At 38.8% G+C, this 18,698-nt stretch overlaps 1 protein-coding gene across 1 annotated transcript in view; it reads left to right on the forward strand.

Moving 5' to 3' along the window:
- LOC121524927 (astrotactin-2-like) overlaps nucleotides 1-18,698 on the forward strand; it is a 615,575-nt gene that overhangs the window by 353,652 nt on the left and 243,225 nt on the right. Inside the window, exon 10 of the mRNA XM_041810517.1 lies at nucleotides 2,648-2,785. Coding sequence (XP_041666451.1) covers nucleotides 2,648-2,785 — 138 coding nt within the window. The remainder of the gene's footprint in view (nucleotides 1-2,647; nucleotides 2,786-18,698) is intronic.

The following is an 18,698-nucleotide window of genomic DNA, read 5'->3' on the forward strand; positions in this document are numbered from 1 at the left end:
AAAATGAGGAAATAGTGATATGAGATATATCATCTTAAGGACTTAAAAGAGAGGGTTTGATTAAATTCAAAGCCAAGATTTTTGACAAGCAAAGCCTTTCAAGCTCACTTTCATGGTTTCTAGAAGTAAGTGGTGTTGTTGCCCTCCTTTTTTTACATGAAAAGCAGAGCCTGTGCTGTGTTCTTTGCCAGCCGTTACCAGGTGTTGTTTTGTATTCCATACCGAAAGGTCTAGCCCACCTGCAGGCTGTCCCCCTGAGGATGCTAATATTCATTCCAGAGAAAACAGAATTAATTTTACACTACACTGAATGAAAGTTATGAGCAGACACATGCTAAGCCACTGTGCTGAAAAACATTAAATTTAAAGAGATGGGAACACGGTTTTTCAAATTAGTAATTACATAAGCCAGACCAGGTCTAGCTCTGCTGTGCCATAGCCATGCCACCTGCAAACAGCAGGGTAATTAGGTGCCATAAAGGATTGACAAGCTGGCATATTCACTCCAAACTGTGTTATTGTGTCATTTCCATCTTTATTGCGAAAATATGGATTTGTAGCTGTTCATGAATTTTTCTGTCAAATCTGATTCTATGTGGATTACTTTATTGGAAACAGTTTTTCTGAGTTGTAAATTTCTGGAACAAACTGTCTGTGTATATTGATTTTTAAACTTGAATTTCACAACACTTGTAGAATCATAATAAATACTCTTGAAGAAGACCAAAGCAGATTCTCATTGGATTGTGCCCTAGACTCTCAGTATCCCATCCGCTCTGCCTTGTCTGGATGTTCATAGTGCACTGCAGCTGAATATGCACAGCAACTGAGTGTATGGTATTATATCAAAATGTGTTGTTACATACAGTACATCCAATTGTTTCGTATTGCATTGTAATGTCATGCTACATTGCATCATGTCATCTTGTTGTTGTTTTGTATAGTTTAACTTACCTTGTCACATATGGTATTGTATTGCATCAGATTATATTGCTTTATAAAGTAATCTTCCTTTTTGTCTAGAATTAAGTCTCATTACATAGCATTGCTTTGTTTCATATCTGGTTATTGCATATAATTGTATCATCACAAATCATATTCTTTTAAATTGTATGGATTTGAATATTATATCTCTGTCATGCATCATATGTTTTATTTATTGAATAGGGTTATTGTATAGTTTTATATGGTATGGTATCATTTCATCATATTGCATTGTATAGCATGGCAGGGCACCGCACCACATGGCATCACAGCACATAATGTTATATCACAAACCACAACATAACACTTCCCAAGGTGCAATGCATCTCAAGGACACTAAATACATCACATCAAGTGTAGCATCATGCTAGTATATCGCATGCATTGCATCACACTGCATCACAACAATCACTACTTAAACAATCTTGAACGGTGTCACAATGCATCGTGTCAACGCATCGTGTCACAACACATCCTGTCAGCGCATCGTGTCGCAACGCATCCTGTCAGTGCATCGTGTCACAACGCATCCTGTCAGCGCATCGTGTCACAACGCATCCTGTCAGCGCATCGTGTCACAAAAAAACGGTGTGACAATGCATCGTGTCACAGTGCATTGTGTCACAATGCATCAAGTCACAACGCATCATGCCACAACGCATCATGTCACAACGCATCATGTCACATTTCATTGTGTCACAAAGTATAGTGTCACAATACATCGTGTCACAAAGTATCGTGTCACGCTTCGTGTCACAAAGTATCTTGTCACAACTCATCGTGTCACAAAGTATCGTGTCACATTGCATCGTATCACAAGGAACAGTGCCACAACGCATCGTTTCACAACTTATCATGTCACAACACATTGTGTCACAAAGTGTCTTGTCACAACTCATCATGTCACAAAGTATCGTGTCACATGCAGTGTGTCATAATGCAGCGTGTCATCATGCATCGCATCACAATGAATTGTACCACAATGCATTGTATGAAAATGCTAATGTCACATTGTATCGGGTTGCAATGCATTGTGTTGCAGTGCATAGTGTTGCAATGCATTGTGACAAAATGTAGTGTCACAATGCATCATGTTGTATTGCACCCTGTTACAATGCATTGAATTGCAATGTAATACAATGCAGTGTTTTGTGATATATTTTTGTGTTTTGTGAAATGTATTTGTGTTTTGTGATATATTTTTGTGTTTTGTGAAATGTATTTGTGTTTTGTGAAATATTTTTGTGTTTTGTGAAATGTATTTTGCACTTTTGAAATATTAATCCTGTTGGCCTTCAGGGCCCCCGTAAGTTTTGCATGTTTATGTATCTATAAATAGTTGTAGTTTAGACTGAGAGTCCTACTGTCCTATTGATTTACACCTTCCTTGTCTTGTCTGTAATGAACCTGTGGAAGATCATCCATCCATGCATTACCATCAATATTCATCATCACCCGTTCACCAGCACTGTAAACAAAAAGGGGTAAACAGTGCTGTCCATCCTTCTCATTCCATCTGCTGACTCCTTTAAAGCAGCTGTTGTCACTGCAACATTATCTCTGCATACATATGTATGGACATATTGGCCGTTATTATTGTGTGTTGCTAATGAATTATTATGTGAAAGTTGTTTGATTGACATTTTCTCTTGTGCCAACACAGATCATTCTACAGTCTGGGCCAAGGGTTGTGGCTGCCCGTCAGCAAGAGCTTTGTGGTGCCACCGGTGGAGCTGTCAATCAACCCCATCGCTAGCTGTAAGACGGACGTGCTGGTGACTGAAGATCCTGGGGAGGTCAGGTCAGTCTGAGTCAGCTGTTAACATGACAACCTGTGCTGAAAGAGGAACCATGTGTGATAGTTTCTCTGCTGTGTGGCTCATATGTACCCATATTTCTTGAAGCGTCTGACTGAGTTTGGTGAGTTCTGCATTTTTGTATTCCTGGAGTCTGTCTCTACAGCTTTAGCAACACAAGAACACTTAAAAAAGTTCCTTGTTGTCATGGAGTGTAGAAATCCAAATAATTCATGACCTTACTTCAATTGGGAGCACTTTCCGTGATACAAGTCAATGCTGATGCCCCTTTTCTCCATTTAACATTAAAGTTCATTATATATGACATTCCCTTGTTAGTCTTTGAATAGTAAAAAGTATTGCCACTTTATTATTTTTGTTAAAACAGCCTCAAATGAAGTTTTTTAACAGGTTAAAGATGAGCGTTATCACTGTAAAAGTGTTACAAACTTTGAAAAAGTGCTTTGCCTTTTTTGCTCAGATTAAATAAAAGACTCAAAGCCCATTAAGCATTTAATCAGGTCATTAAATCCTCTCTCAGCTCTCAGATTTAGACGACTAAAGTGACAGGAAAATAGCGTTACACAAACTTAACTCAGGGCTGTGCAAAAATAAGGATCTGAAGCACAAATCCAACATGCAAAGTAGTGTCAAAGAGGTGAGGGATTTGGCAACCCCGCTGTGCAATAACGAAATACTGGCAACATCAGATGTGTTTTTGTCATCTTAACCAGCCAGTAGGCGCTGGCATGCACCAGTGCAGCTGGAAATCACAAAATATGTCAGAGCATCAGCTGCAGATTAAAACAATCACCCAACTATGCAATCCAACTGACAGCAGTCTGGGAAGTGACATTACATTTGAAAAGCAAATTGTCAGCCTTTGTTGCATAAAAATATTGTGCTTCTCAATGATAGAAAAACAAATAGGACTGTGAAATGGCAGGATTGAAAAATATAACTTTTAACATTTGTTTATAAGTCATCAGCAGACATTGTTGCTTAGATTTCACATTTATTTATAGGAGAATTACGCCATTACTGCATTAGCATCTCACTAAACCTTGATTATAAGAGGACACTAGTAAGAACCTGTGCAGTTCACCAGCCTCTGCACGAGAGGCAAACTTTATCATCTCAAGAACAGAAAGTGAACTGTTCACACGCTCTGACATCATAAGAGTCCCCCTGTACGAGAGTGGACACTTACAATAGGATCAAGAGCAGCAAACCTGTTTTTCCCCTATGAGTGATACTGTATGTAGATGAAATTTTGTCATTATTTTCCACATGATTTATTAAATAATCATACGTTTTGTGGTCTTACAGTGAACATACTTAAGTCAGAACTCCACGCAATCAATAAAACCATCTGATTAATCCTCTGAGACCGGCGTTGTTGTGTAAGACAGGAAAAGACACGTGTTTTTCAAAGTTAAAAAACTTTTAAATCAAGCTCATTATAATTAACTAAAACTAACTACATAACTGAAACTAAAATTCGAAAATTATTTTAGTAAACTGAAACTAAATAAAAGCTAAGCTTTACCGAAAAACGAAACTAACTAGAACCGTATAGTGTGCTTACAAAACAAACTGAAATAAAATGAAATAAAAATAGAGAAAAGATCTGACTGTCTGGCACCTAAACCCAAGTCTAGGGTTGTAAAATGGTCTGATCTGATTGGGTAAGACTTCACACAGTGTTAGTTTTATATCTGGAGTTGCATGCAAACATCATCTTTAAATAAATGAAAACATAAGTGAAAGATAGCCTTTTTAAATATGTTTTCAAAATTGTATGATGTTCACTCAGCCTTGACATGTATGCAAAGAACTACAATTAAAAAAACTCAACTAATACGAAGCATTTTTGCAAAATTGAAACAAAACTAAACCAACAAACTTGCAGTAAAAACGAATAAAAAGTAAACTGAAATTGAACACAGAAAGTGAAAATGAAATAAACAAAAACTAATGAAAAATCCAAAACTATTGTGACCTTGCTTTCAAATGTAAATCACAGCCACTTACTTATCTATCCTCTAAAAGCCCTCTGCTGTGCCGTTCTAATGACGATATCTGTGCCTTCATAGCTTTCACAGAAAGTTTCTACAGCAAGCCTGGAACCTGGCTTACTTTCCAAGGTTCTTAAAGATTAAGTCCACACCAATGACTTCACATTAGGGATGTTTAAATCACTTCTTTTACTTTTACTTAAGTATATTTTGAGTGAGGTATTGTACCTAATTATATTTCTGCCAACAACATGAAAACAACCACTAATTTGGCTTTCAAAACACGTGATGGTCAGTAGCACATAGTGAGAGAATGATTCCTTATTTCTTCCCAAAACATCTGTTGCATTATACTTTAGGTTAGGTCAAACTTTATAAAAAACAACTGGGTTGGAGGTCCATATTTAGGGCCCGAGCACTGACCTTGGAGCGAGGACCCCATTGCATCTGTGGGCATTCTTAGGTATTATTTTCCAACACTTTGCGGCTTGTTTGGGAGGCTTTGACATGCCTAAAAAGTCGGAAAACCCTTCCAGAAATTGTTCCCAAGGGGACATTTTTGTGTTTTGGTGGAACTGTGTAATTCCATTGCACAAGTGTAACAAGTGTGACATAGGGGACTGGGTAAGAGCAACATGCATGGAAATCGGTTCACATACTGTATGTATCAGATCTAGACAAAATAAAAAGTCACCTGGAACATCCTGTAATATGTACAGGAAATGCACTGCAAACAGTTAAAGGTCATATTTTGGCTGTTTTTGGCAGCATCACTGTTGTCACATCTGAAGGTTCTCCACCTACAGATTTCATCAGATTATCTCCAAGTTTTTTGTGCCTATTGTTGACAAGATGGAAATCTAAAGTTGTGCAAACTTTGAGTTTTCACTGTAGGCCGAGGCTGTGAACTAGCCCAAAGTTGGAAAACCTTTTTTTCTATATTTTTTAAGTGTGCAAACTATTTTGATTCAATATAACTCCACAGGGCTTATTTTAATCATCACCAAACTTAATAGGGTTGTTGACACTTCGGCTCTGAATACATTTATGCATCAATTCGATCTCTATGTCACAGCAACCCCTTCTGGTAATTGATCATTTCCTCCTCTGAATTTTGATTTTGTTCTTTAAACATATTTAAACATTATGCTCTTGCCAACCTTTTATCTTAGGCTTATGATTCTTGATGGATCATCACCAGACCTACAATAAAACCTTCTTTATAGGTGCCGGGGTGCGAGGGCCCTTCGGTGCTCCTTGCAGCCCTAGTTTCTTGTTCCTATATCACATTAAGGACAGGTCATATTTCAGCCTGAAAGCCCCTTGGGTATCAAAAGTATCTACTCAAGACTTTGAGTACATTTTAAGATGCTTTTTACCTTTACTTGAGTAGATTTATAGAGCAGTACTTTTACTTTGACTCAAGTAAATTACAACCAGAGTAACTGCACTTTTACTTGAGTACGATATCTGGTATTACAGCAAATTATCGGTATCAATATCAGCACAGAAAAATCAACACTTACTTCAGACATATCCACGGCAAAGTTCTGGCTGGTATTTCTCTGATTTTGGGGATTTGAATAGTGTCCCAGGTGTTGCATAAAGGTCCAATGTGACAAAATCTCACTGTTTGTGCAACTCTAAATGGATTGAGAATTTAAATTGTGGTCAATGGTAGCTACTGTTGTCCTAAGCTCTTTTTGCCCTGCAGGCCTCAGTGCTGTTCGCATAACTTAAAGCTATGAATAAACATGAACATCCCTATAGCAGGGGTCATCAAGTACATTTGCACAAGGGCCAGATTCAGTCTTGACAGAGACTCTGGGGACCGGACTTTCAAATAAACAAAAAACTAATAAATATTTTGGTCTGATTAACATATTATTGTATTGGTGTTGGTAATTCTTTTGAAAATGCAGGAAATTTTAGGCATTACCAGTGATAAGTATTCCTGTTATCAGTGATGCAGCAGACCACAAGGAGACAAGTCGCCCACAGAATTGGCTTGGCCCCTGAAAATCCCAGAGAATGGGCACTCCACAATTGTGATTTAGCACCAGTATTAACTTATTTTTGACACTTTTCACTACTTCACTCCTTCATTCAGCCATTTCTGCAACATTTTTGCCACTCTTAACCCATTTTTAAGTTGCGAGGTGCCAGGTCACTCCCTGAGCACTGTCGACGTGCCCTTGAGCAAGCACTGAACCCCCAACAGCTCAACGAGAGCAGCAAGGCCATCACTCTGTCTATGTTTGTGTAGCATGTAAAAACAATAGAGTGTAAACTCTATATTTCCCTTCAGGGATTAATAAAGTACGACTTTACTTTTTGATCATTTTGCCACTTTCAAACCATTTTGCCACTCTTTAACCCCTTTTTGCAACTTTTCTGCCAATTATTGCCCCTGCGTGCCACTCTTTAACCCCTTTTCACTACTTTGTCAGGCTATTTCTGTTATATTTGCCACTTTTAACCAATTTTTGATACTTTTGCCCCTTTGTTCCTCTTTTACCATTTTTGCCACATTTTAACCTCTTTTCATCCGTTTTCCTGCCAATTTTTGTCCCTTTGTGCCACTCCACATCCCATTTTGACCCTTAGGAACAATTTTTGCCACAATTTAACCCCATTTTACAATGTCCCAGTCAAATATTGCCCCTTTTTGCAACTCTTTAACCCGTTTTCACTACTTTGCCAGGCTATTTTTGTTATATTTTTGCCACTTTTAACCCATTGTTGATACTTTCTGCCCCTTTGTACCACTTTAACCCACTTTTTGCCATTTTTAACCCCTTTTAAATCACCTTTCCTGCATGTTTTATCCTATTTACGCCACTATTTCCACTTTTAACCCATTTTTTAAACTTTTTTGCCCATTTTGTCATCTTTTACCAAATTAGCCACATTTTCCCTACTTTTCCTGCCATTTTTTGTCCCTTTGTGCTACTCTACAACCCATTTGGCCACTTTTAGCCCATTTTTGAAACTTTTTGCCCCTTTTGTCCTTGTTTTTAATTTTGACCACATTTTAACCTGTTTTCCCCACTTTTCCTGCCATTTTTGTCCTTCTGTGCCACTCCACAACCCATTTTGATACTTATCAGCCATTTTTGCCTCTCACTTACCCCCCTTTCACTGTTATTTGCCCTTTTTACAACATTTCTGCTGTTCTTATCCATTTTTTTTTTTATATCTAGTAATAATGGCTGACAAGTAAATGTCTGTAAAAACAGATCAAATTTTCAGTCATTCTAAAACTGTTTCAATGTTAATTGTTTTTGGTGTAGATTTATCAGTTGCAGACAGCCAAAAGACACTCTTAAAACCACAACACCTTTTCTTCCTTTTCTGAATTTAATGATCTTCTGGAGGCTGGACAGTGCCCTATAGTAAGATTCCCAACCACCATGCTCAGCATGTATGAATGAATAAAACATATTTTGTTGCCAATAAATTTCACCTTGTCTCTCCAGCAGATGCCTTTTTTTTTAAACTTCTGTCTTATTTTTCTCATTTTCTGCACCAAACACCCTCAGGTGTTTTTAACAACAAAAATTCAATAAGCTCATTTGTAATCCACAAAGGATAAATTGCAGTAATCACTGAGCACTGAGTTTTTTGTTTATCATATAAATTGTTGCAATTTCAATCAGCTCCGCTGCAATCATCCAGACTTTTCACAGGCTTTATGAAAATGCCTCAGGAGCTCAGAGCTCCCAAGGCAATAGTACACATCTGCTTACATTGATGTAAACGGGATTAATTAGCCAAGGTGTGTGACTTAGAGGGATGTGATGCGCTTAGAAAAAAGGACATGTTGAAGAACAAGCATGCGACGGCTTCATGTGACCACATTGAAAGTAGTTATGACTATAATCGCTAAAATGACTGTCTCCTTATTCAGGTAGGAGGGAGGCAATTATTGAGAGCAATTACTGCTTTGTACCTTTTCCTTTTCTTGAAGATCACTCAAGTGGCGCCATTATTGCGTGATGAGGAGACCTTGGAGGGTTACGGCGCATCTGCAGGTGCAAATTGAGCACTTAAGCAGAGAGCAAGAAACGTAGCTTTTGTTTATTTTGCAGGAGAGGAGCCTCATTTGGGGAACATTTAGCTATTCATCAGCGAACGGACGTGCCGACATGAAGGTGGCAAATATGTCTCCTGCTGTCACTTCCTGAAGTCTCTTAAAATGCTCTGCCAGCCCCATTTAGAAACTGAATATTTTATCAGGTGCAGGGAGATTCAAGTGAAATATCATACGTGGCGTGTCACTGCAACATGACATATTACATGTTGTAACAGAGTGAAACAAAGCCATCCTTCATGTCTGCTAATGGGAGCCGGACGGCCTGGAGATTAATCAGTTTCTCCAGGAAATACAAGAAAACATGAAGGAGGAAGTACACATTGTTTAAATGATTAAAAGCCCACTTCAGTTGGAATAATAAGTTAACAGTCCGTGTTTGGTTGGTGATTAGTTCCTGTAACATTTGGGGATCCGTCAGATAGTCATGAATAATGCAGACGACTCATTATCCAAAGCATTTTCGTGGAACCGAGTCCCCGGGGACCCTATGGTGTTTCTAGCTTATGCACTTTCCCAAAGAGTTTATGCAGACAGCGATGCAGGCAGTCAGTCATGATAGACATGTTGATGCGGGAGGCTGTGAAATGCACCGAGGCGGTGGCGTTTAAAAGGGATGTAGCCTTGTTTAACCCCTGCCAATCAACTGCTTGACTGAAACTGGTGAAAATGAGTCTACATGACAAGATAAGAGGCCGCTAAAGAGGAAATTTGATAGTGGGAACATAGACTTGTGAAAAAAACACACTTTCTCTGCAGTGCGAAGCTAAAAATAAAAATTGAAATCAGTGCCACAGGGTCGGAGAAATTACAGGGAAAAGGATGTGTCATTACCTGCTGTTAAAAGGGTTTAACAACCAGAATGCACTGGGCACACTGCCCTCCAATGACACTCCCAAGCCGGTCGTTATTGAACAGGCTTGACCAGTCAGTAATAGCATGTAAAAGCAAAGCTCTGCCATGAGGCACCAAGGGGAGTCGACAGAGTGGTTCAGAACAAAGTGGCTCAAAATAGATCAAGTTAACCAACAAACAATGTGTTTTATTAGTTTAAAAGTCTTAGATCACTAAACTAGCAGACAAAATGCACCCACTGTTTAAAGCTGTTACATAATAGCTATGCTTCAGTGAAACGTGCCTCCATCATGGCCTGAAAAATGCTTTTCACCTCTGGGAATGTAGCTGCATTTGTACTTAGTCCTGGTAAAGCCTATCCTTGCAAAGCAGATGGATACGCCTGTTTCCGTGTTTCTCACTGGCGAGTCCATCTTGCACAGCTCCTGTCTGAACCGTTTGGGCCAGGTTAGAAAGTGATAGGACCAGTCAGCAAGGAGGGGCAGTACTTTCTGGCATGGTGGAGTCATGACGTATGCAAGCAGCAACAAGAGGCCGGTGCTATTATGGTAGAGGGGATTACCGTGGATGCTGCTAAAGCGCCAGTTTTATCAGAACATGACGACAATTCTTCGTTAAAAGAAGAACAAACAACAGCATCAAGTTGTTTTCTTTTCAAAAACGACAAAAGTCATGTACTGCCATGTCTACAGTTGCCATGGTTTGTGTCATGTAGTTCTCTATTGAGTTTACTCCTTCCATAGGGCGCAGATCGGTAGCGGCTATGTCACATGTTTTGTTGCTCTGATTGGCCTGTAAAGATGTAACAGACAGAACGTTCATCCAATCACCCTCCACATTTTTTTTTCAAGGGCTCTGCCCTTTCCCAAATGCTTTCTATTAGAGGTTTACCAGATGGATGTGTTTCAGGTTAGGTAAAGCCAGTATTTAGTGCTTACTGATTTCCTAGCAAGATTTTCTTTTCTGTTTGGCATTTACATCTGCAATAAAGGCTGTTACTTCTTTTATTACCAAAGTAGAACCGTCTAATTTTTGCAACATTTTTCAGGTCCATAATCCAATCAAAATGTTCACACTTCTGGGGTGCAGGTGGCCGAGTGGTGAATGCCCCATGTACGCCGACGGCCCAGGTTCAAATCCAGCCTGTCTCTCCCCCGCTCTCATCCCTGTTTCCAACTCTATCCACTGTCCTCCTCTATCAAATAAAGGCACAAAAATGCCCAGAATAAACCTTTAAATAAATAAATAAATGTTCACACTTCAACCTTGCACACTGTCCGATGATGTTGCGGAAAAAAAGCAAAAAAATCAAACTTGTGTCAAAAAATGATGGTTAAAAGTTCCAGCGTCAGTGCTACAAATATAATGACCACAATATTAGATTATTTTTCTTTTCTTTTTAGTTTTACATGTGAAAATTTTGGATGAATAAAACGGGCCTTGAACTGGACGTTATTGTCCAATATTTTTGGCAGGCTAGAAAAGGAAAATCTCATATTGTCCCTATCATGTTTGTTTGCTAATGTACATCAACTCTGAAGCCTTCGTACATTTTCTTCAAGGAAATGGTTCAATTTTTGGTTTTTTTTTTTTTTTTTTTTTTTTTTTTTTGCATCATTCCAAGTCATTGAAATGAGTGACTGACTCATCTCTCTCCCTCTCTTTTATGGAAACTGTACCTTAAATATCCTGTTTGACCTGTGTATTATGTGGGTAAGAACCATAGTATTTAACAGATCAAGGTATAAGTTTGTACTCATGTTCATGTAACAGAGGCTGAATTAAAAGGTGCACTTCACAGCGCTATGATGGGCGAGCCGCTGCCATATGAAGATCTCTAAGGCTGTTTATTGTTGTCAGCACTTAACAAATGGAAGCCAGAAGACTCATAGTGGTGAAATGAGATTCTACATCTCTAGAAATAACCCTTGTTTTGATTGAAAACCTTTTAAATGAACTCATTTTTAAATTCCAGTTTTATAGGTTGCATTATCATTGTACAAGAAAATCAACTCTTGAAAGTATGTTCTGTTTTCAAGCTGGTAAACTCTGTTTTATTTTATTTCATTTATTGAGTTAAACAGAATGTAGAAATTTCAGTGTACCTCAGCGTAAAGCTTGTGTGAGGAGTTTTTTAGCAGTTATAAAACCACCTGAAATTAATAGTGTTGACCCTTTATGACCAAAAAAAGCAAGCCAGACCATTAGCATTAGATTAATTATTTCCCTGTAGTATTTAATGTCTGAAGCTCCTGCTGTGTCAGGGACTAAGTGATTAACTGCACACTGCCTAAAAAAAGGGTTGGATTTTATTTTATTTTCTTACACAGTACTCACACAGAACCATTAAAGCATTACTCTTATTTGGCCCCAAGATAGATCCACAGAACTTGTTATTTAGTGTCTTCTGTGGAATACTATTTCCTTCCTGGACTTCTGTTTGAACTTTTCCCCCTAAAGCTACTGAATCACAACACTCTTATTAAGAATTAATTTAAATTTCCTCTTCATGATTATGCAAATCAAACCAAGAGGGCCAGTGCTTGTCTGAGATAAACACAGTCAAGGCCAACCTTGACCACAGCTCCTTTTTTTCCTGGCTTCTCTCTGCTTTACTCGAGAAGATAAATTGCGGTTAAGGAATCAATATTTAAAATACAGCCTTTTGTGGGACTTGTTTGGAACATCCATCCTTGGTGACTGAACCGGTGCATGCACATTTCATGGCCCTGCACCTCGGGGCTGAGGGTGTAGGGGTTTAAGAGGGTTAGACCTGGTTGGAATAGAATAAAGTGCTTCTTCCTGACTTTATGCTCTTGTTTTAATTTCCACTTGACGCGGTGTTAACTCTTTTGACCTCAGGGTTAAAAAAATATCTTGTTTACAACACACCTAAAAAAGAACAATGAGAATGCAGCCATTTCAAAAGCACAAACAGGTATGAAGATGTCAACCTTAACTATAAAGATTAACTTAATACCCACGATTCTTATGTTTTCAGCATTATACCTGTCTATTCTGCCATTTAAAGCCAAACAAAGGAGACAGAAGATTGAGACCCCACTCCCCTTGTATATAGAAAAAGCTGCACCCCTTATTAAAATAAAGCTGTCTAATAAACACCTCACAGAAAAGGCCTACCCACACTGGTTCCAAACGGAAGATCTGTAATGTGAGATCTCTGGTCCCGCCCCTAGGGGTCCCAAATATCAGACCGGGTTGACTGGAGGGATTTATTTTACTTGTTCTGACAGCTTCCCTGAGTGGGCAAGGCCATCTTTCCTCCTTTAAAGTTTGGCTTTAACAGTTGGACTGTTAACTGTTAAGCACAAGCATACAACATTTGTTTTAGCCTCTTATTGGACAAAGGAGCAGGGCCGCCCCTGGACAAAGGGAGGCCCTAAGCAGACTCTGATATGAGGCCCCCCAACACTGCCCCACACAGCCACACCCACCATCATTACAGTGATAATACATGCAAAGTCTGTGCTATCTGCGATTTAGCCTGAGTTAGTTGCATAAAAGATGCAGTTCTTAGTTTTAATTGAGTCATCGTCACGGCTAACATAGCAAGAACCACCACAGACCTGTGTCTTTCAGCAACTTTAATTCGAATTTTTTTTTTTAAAATGACCATTACTTTTAATGATCATATTCCTTGTAGCAATAATAAAGATCTTATTTTTCATGTCTATCATTAAAAAAAAGATAATCACTGTGGGTTAACTATTTTCATCATAACATAAATCCCACTTTATTAGCTATCTTTCTTATTAGGATCACTAAACCAGCTGATCTTGCCCCCTCACTCCTCCTCACACACCCCTGCACCCCTCCCCTTATAGATACAGAGATAGATAGATAGATAGATAGATAGATAGATAGATAGATAGATAGATAGAGATAAATAGATAGATAGATAGATAGATAGATAGATAGATAGATAGATAGATTAGTGCTGTTACCTGATTTAAATAAGGCAAATATTTAAACACCAGGTGGTCTTAGCTGAGTATTGCTTGAGTATAAAGCTATGATTCAGTCTGTCACATCTGTTGTATATCCCTCAAATATAAACACATATTCACAACTATGTTTATCTGAGTTTCTTATCAAAAACTAAATTTTCCATTTTTTATGTGACATTTGAACACATCATGACGTAGAAGACAGTCGTCTAATTTACTGAGGTTACCTGAACGCGTCATATTTTGCATCTTCAGCTCGTAAAGTTTGTTAATTTACTTCATTTTTTCAATTCCACCGCAGATTTCCACAGTGGATTAATATTGCTAACAAACAGGACTTGTTCAAAGTTTTGGAGCACTTTTCAGCATTTATCTGAGCAGCTGAAGAAGAAAGCTGCCCTGAAGCAGCTAAAGAGAGTGGTATGACCGTGGCTTGATCCCGTATTGTTGTTGTTAGTGTATTTGCTGACATTAGCAAAGATGTGTTTTGCCCAAAGGTGGTACTTAAGACTCGTTGTGCTTCGGTGTAAAGACAGTTCATCACTGCAGTATGTACCCACAATTTTGGTTTTATCTTAACTAACATTCACCAGCTTTTTAAAAAGAAAAAAGAAATTAAGCAGACCTGGATCTGTCTCCTCGCTCATCACTGCTGGCCGTGTCTGACCCTCTCACCTCTTCACCCCCAGGCACGTAAACATCCATGCTGGAGGACTACGGGATTAGATTGGGATTTTTGAGTGGCCTGAAGCAAACACTAGAAATAAAATGAAATATGGGCCACATTTGAACATGAAGCTTGTGCTTGACTGTACTGTACTTCATAGTTTCAGCACATTAGCCGTTAAACGGAGCATTAACCGTACTTTCAACTTGTCTTGCCTTGCCACACTCTGCCGCTCTCCCTAAAGCTGCTCTTGCAACCCTCCTCCACCCCAGCTCCTCCTTTATTCTGACTTAATCAATGCCACATACCTCCTCTTGTAGATATTAAAGTTGCCCCAACGTCCTTATATATTTCTGTCTGTGGCCCTCAGTGGGAAAAGTTTGGTACTCATGCATTAATGTTAGGATATTTCTAAAATTTTTAACCGTAAATCATTATTAATATTACCTTAAATTTGTACAAAGCTTTGACAATGAAACTGATGATGTTTTCCATACCAATCAAGCCTATTTATTTGCAATGACCTGAATTCAAGAATGACATTTTTCGGTCTCCAGATGCTTCCAGTGATGTTAGAAGAAAAAAGATGTGGCACAGTGGTAAATATGCTCCTGTCCATACTTTTTTGGAACAAGCAGCAGGCGTCAAATTCATAGAGTATGTGGGTATTTCCAAAAGACAAGAGTTCATCAGTTTGATCATTAAATAACTTGTCTTTGTGCTGCATTCAGGTGGATGTGGGTGTAAAAGATGTTCAAATCACTGTATTCTATTATTATCAACATTTTGCTCAATGTACCAACCTTTTTGGATTTGGAGTTTTTAATACAAACAAAGTATTTTGCTTCTCACTTCTGTACCAGAGTGAATCAGTTAACAAACACTTGGATATGAGGGTAAACAGTAATGTGGACTCACTAAAGTGGGCCTTTAGACTTGCATTTTCACCAGTAAGAAAAGGTTAATAACCCAGAGTAGCCGCTGACACCCCTCACTGGTGATTAATGGCCTCACTCACTGTGATCAAGTGAACCATCAAAATATGCCACAGCCAATAACCCAGTGCAACTGCAAGGAGTTGACACCAGAGAAAAATCAGGTTCATAAATCACATTCTCCTTACTCCAAATCTCCATCAAATATGTTTTACAACTCCACACTCAAGCAAAGAATGGATGTATCAATCTTTATTTTATCACTTACCTGCTTTCTTCGCTCACTAGATTTTTCCTCAGTGATTACGACGAGCTTAAAGAAAATGCACTCTATTCAATGACAAAAGTGCTTGATGAGAGTCAGCATATTTGTGGGGAGCTGGGGCGAGAGCATTAATCAAGTGCTCGGGCAGACCAATAACGGGCTCTGTAATCATGCTGGAGCAGCGCTCTAACTTTGGGCTGCATCGCCTGGTCATTCATCATCGGGAAAAGCAAGAGGGAGATTAATAACAAGTACATTAGTCAGTGTTTAGATGCAACCAATGCGCTTCTGGGTCAAGCAACAGAGTCAGGGTGCCGACAGAGATGATCCTGATTTGGTAATGATTTGGAAAGGGAGCACTTATCATGTCTTGTTGGTTTTGACATGAAATGATAGCGAAATATTTTTGTAGAGTCATGTGGGTTGCAGGTTTCTTTACTCTCCAAACAACCTTTATGGATCAGCTCTCAGAGTGTGGTTAATTAAGAAGGGAGAGGCCAGCATTAATGAGTACTTTCTAACCTTAGTGCAATGATTTTAAAGGTTCCAAGCAACTTTCCAGTACTCTTACTCTGACTTTCCCTCGATATCTTTTCCCCATTTTCCTCCTTCTGGACTGTCTTGCAACAGGCATCTCAGAATTGATCGTTTTTTCATCTTCGACTGACTACAGCCTCTATCCAGAAGGAGAGCCAGTTAGCATGCACCTCACAGCTGAAGCAGGCCATTATTTTTGTCTGCCTCACCTTCCCCACCCTCTGTTTTCTCCCGAATTAAGGAGTCATTTGTCAGTGCTTTGAGTGCCTGCCAGAAGGAACTGATGCACAGAATGCCATGTGTTGTCTGTCTAATTCAGAAAAATTGAGTCACCAAATAAAGAGAAGAACAATAAGAGATGGGAGGCCCAGTTGGAGAATGGACCTATTTAGATTTCAGTACAGTACAATAGCAGTGCTATTTTCCTTCCTGACCATTCTTAGTAAGGGCACAATCTAGGGATTGTTACTGAACAATTGCAAGATAGTTTAGGGCTGGGTAAACACAATGTTTAAAGAATCAGGGGGTCCTGTTTGCAGGCTCACTTCTTTCTCTATCCACTCTACCTAGAAATGAAGAATTCAACTTTTTCATGACTGTTAGCAAACAGCTCATGTTAAAGGACAGTGGTCAGTTCAGTTATTCGACTGCTGATGGGTTTAAATGTTCCTCTACCCCTTCAAGGAGTAAATGTCTGGAATATTGAGCAAGCTAAACATTTGAAGCAATAATCCAGTTTGGTGTCAGCGTATGTGTCTGGGCACTGATATGGCTACCCCACTTCAGCCCAAGATAGTCTGGCTATATCTCAGAACAGAAATACACACTAAAACTTTAAAATTAAAATTGGATTAAACTTCTGTTAAGAGCTAAGGAAACCAAAGTTAAAAAATCAAAAGCTGACCTGAAAAGCCTTATTACAAAATGTTTAGTTAAGCTAGATAAACATCACTAACAGGAAAAAAGCTTGCCCTCCATGAAAACAGTCCAACACAGCAAGCAGAGCTTGTGTAGCTCTGTTAGCTGCTTAACCTATGTAGATAACAGAGCTAAAGCTAAGCTCACAAAGCAGCTACATAAGCATTGTAAGATACATATCGTATTATCTTCATAGCTAAATTAGCCTTTGCTACATTTGCTAAAGCTCATGTTACCTATAGCTAAGTTAGCTTTAGAAATATGAGCTTTAGAAAACATAGCTAAAGCTAATGTAGCTACATAGGTAACATACCTACGTGGCTACATAGCTTTGTGAGCTTAGCTTAAGCTCTGTTTGCTAGGTAGCTCTGTTATCTATAGCTAAGTTAGCTTTAGCAATGTGAGCTTTCGCAAATGTAGCTACTTATGTAATATATGTAGCTGCTTTGTGAGCTTAGCTTTAGCTCCTTTATCTACTTAAGCTAAGCAACCAGCAGAGCTACATAAGCTCAGCTTGCTGCGTTCGACTGTTTTCATGGAGGACAAGCTTTTTTCCTGTTAGCAATGTTTATTTAGCTTTATTAAACATTTTGTAATCAGGTTTTGCAGGTCAGGTTCTTGGCCTTTACCTTGACCTTCACCTAACCCTTAACAGAAGTTAAATCTGGTTTTATTTCAAAGTTGTAATGTTTATTTCTGTTCTGAGATTTACAACATCTTAGATGAACAGTGTTGAGACTGGTCATCAGAAATGAATGGGCTGCAGCCAGACTGTCTTGACCGCTTTCGGAATAAAATCAATGTATTTTTTTGTATGCAAGTCTAAACAAAACATGAGTTCAGTGTCTTCCTGCATTGGGTAAGACATGCTGCTCCTCACAGGAGAAGTGAGGAGGACTTTTAAAAGACTTTGAAGTTCTTCAAGCAGAGCAGATAGAGAAATGTTCCCCAAACACTGAAGGAAGAATATTCTAATTCAATCACAGTCGGGGTGAACAGACAGACAAAAACTATTTATACATATCAGCCCATTTAGGACTGCCTAAGTGAGGGATGCATTAAGAGTCCTTCTTAATGTTGTTCTCTCCACAGGTGCATCTACCAATGATTAAAGGCCTTCACATACTGATAGCCATTAGCCGGTAAAGAGCCCACAGCGCAAGTGGACAGGCTTTCAAACATTTGGTAGACCTCACATTTTTATATATGGCAGACAGTTTATTCATAGAAGAGTGTCAGAATTACACAGTTTTTGACTAGACTGTATATTTAAGCTGATTTATTTTACATTCTGATGCTCATTATCACAATTTATTTTTCACCTTTTTTGGAGAAATACAGCTTTTAATTCACTGTCAAGGTCTACGCCATTAACAGGATGTAATTTGAATATTGTCTATTAATGATATTGAAATGATTATACTGAATTAGTTGATGTTAAGCATCTTCTAAGTCTCAATTTGTAGGAGCTTTAGGGATTCAAGGTAACACCAGGGCATGACAAACCCCTTCAGAGCCTGACAGATAGGAGGAATGAAAGGGGAGGAGATGTTCAGGTTTGAGTTCAAGGTAAGGTAGGAAGAAGTATGGCTGAGGTGTGATTCTGCTCCTGAAAGTTTGCTATAAGCATCCCAAAAATGTGTCATACCCAGCAAGAAGGTC

The sequence above is a fragment of the Cheilinus undulatus genome, linkage group 17, assembly GCF_018320785.1.
Source record: "Cheilinus undulatus linkage group 17, ASM1832078v1, whole genome shotgun sequence".
NCBI classification, from domain to species: Eukaryota; Metazoa; Chordata; class Actinopteri; order Labriformes; family Labridae; genus Cheilinus; species Cheilinus undulatus.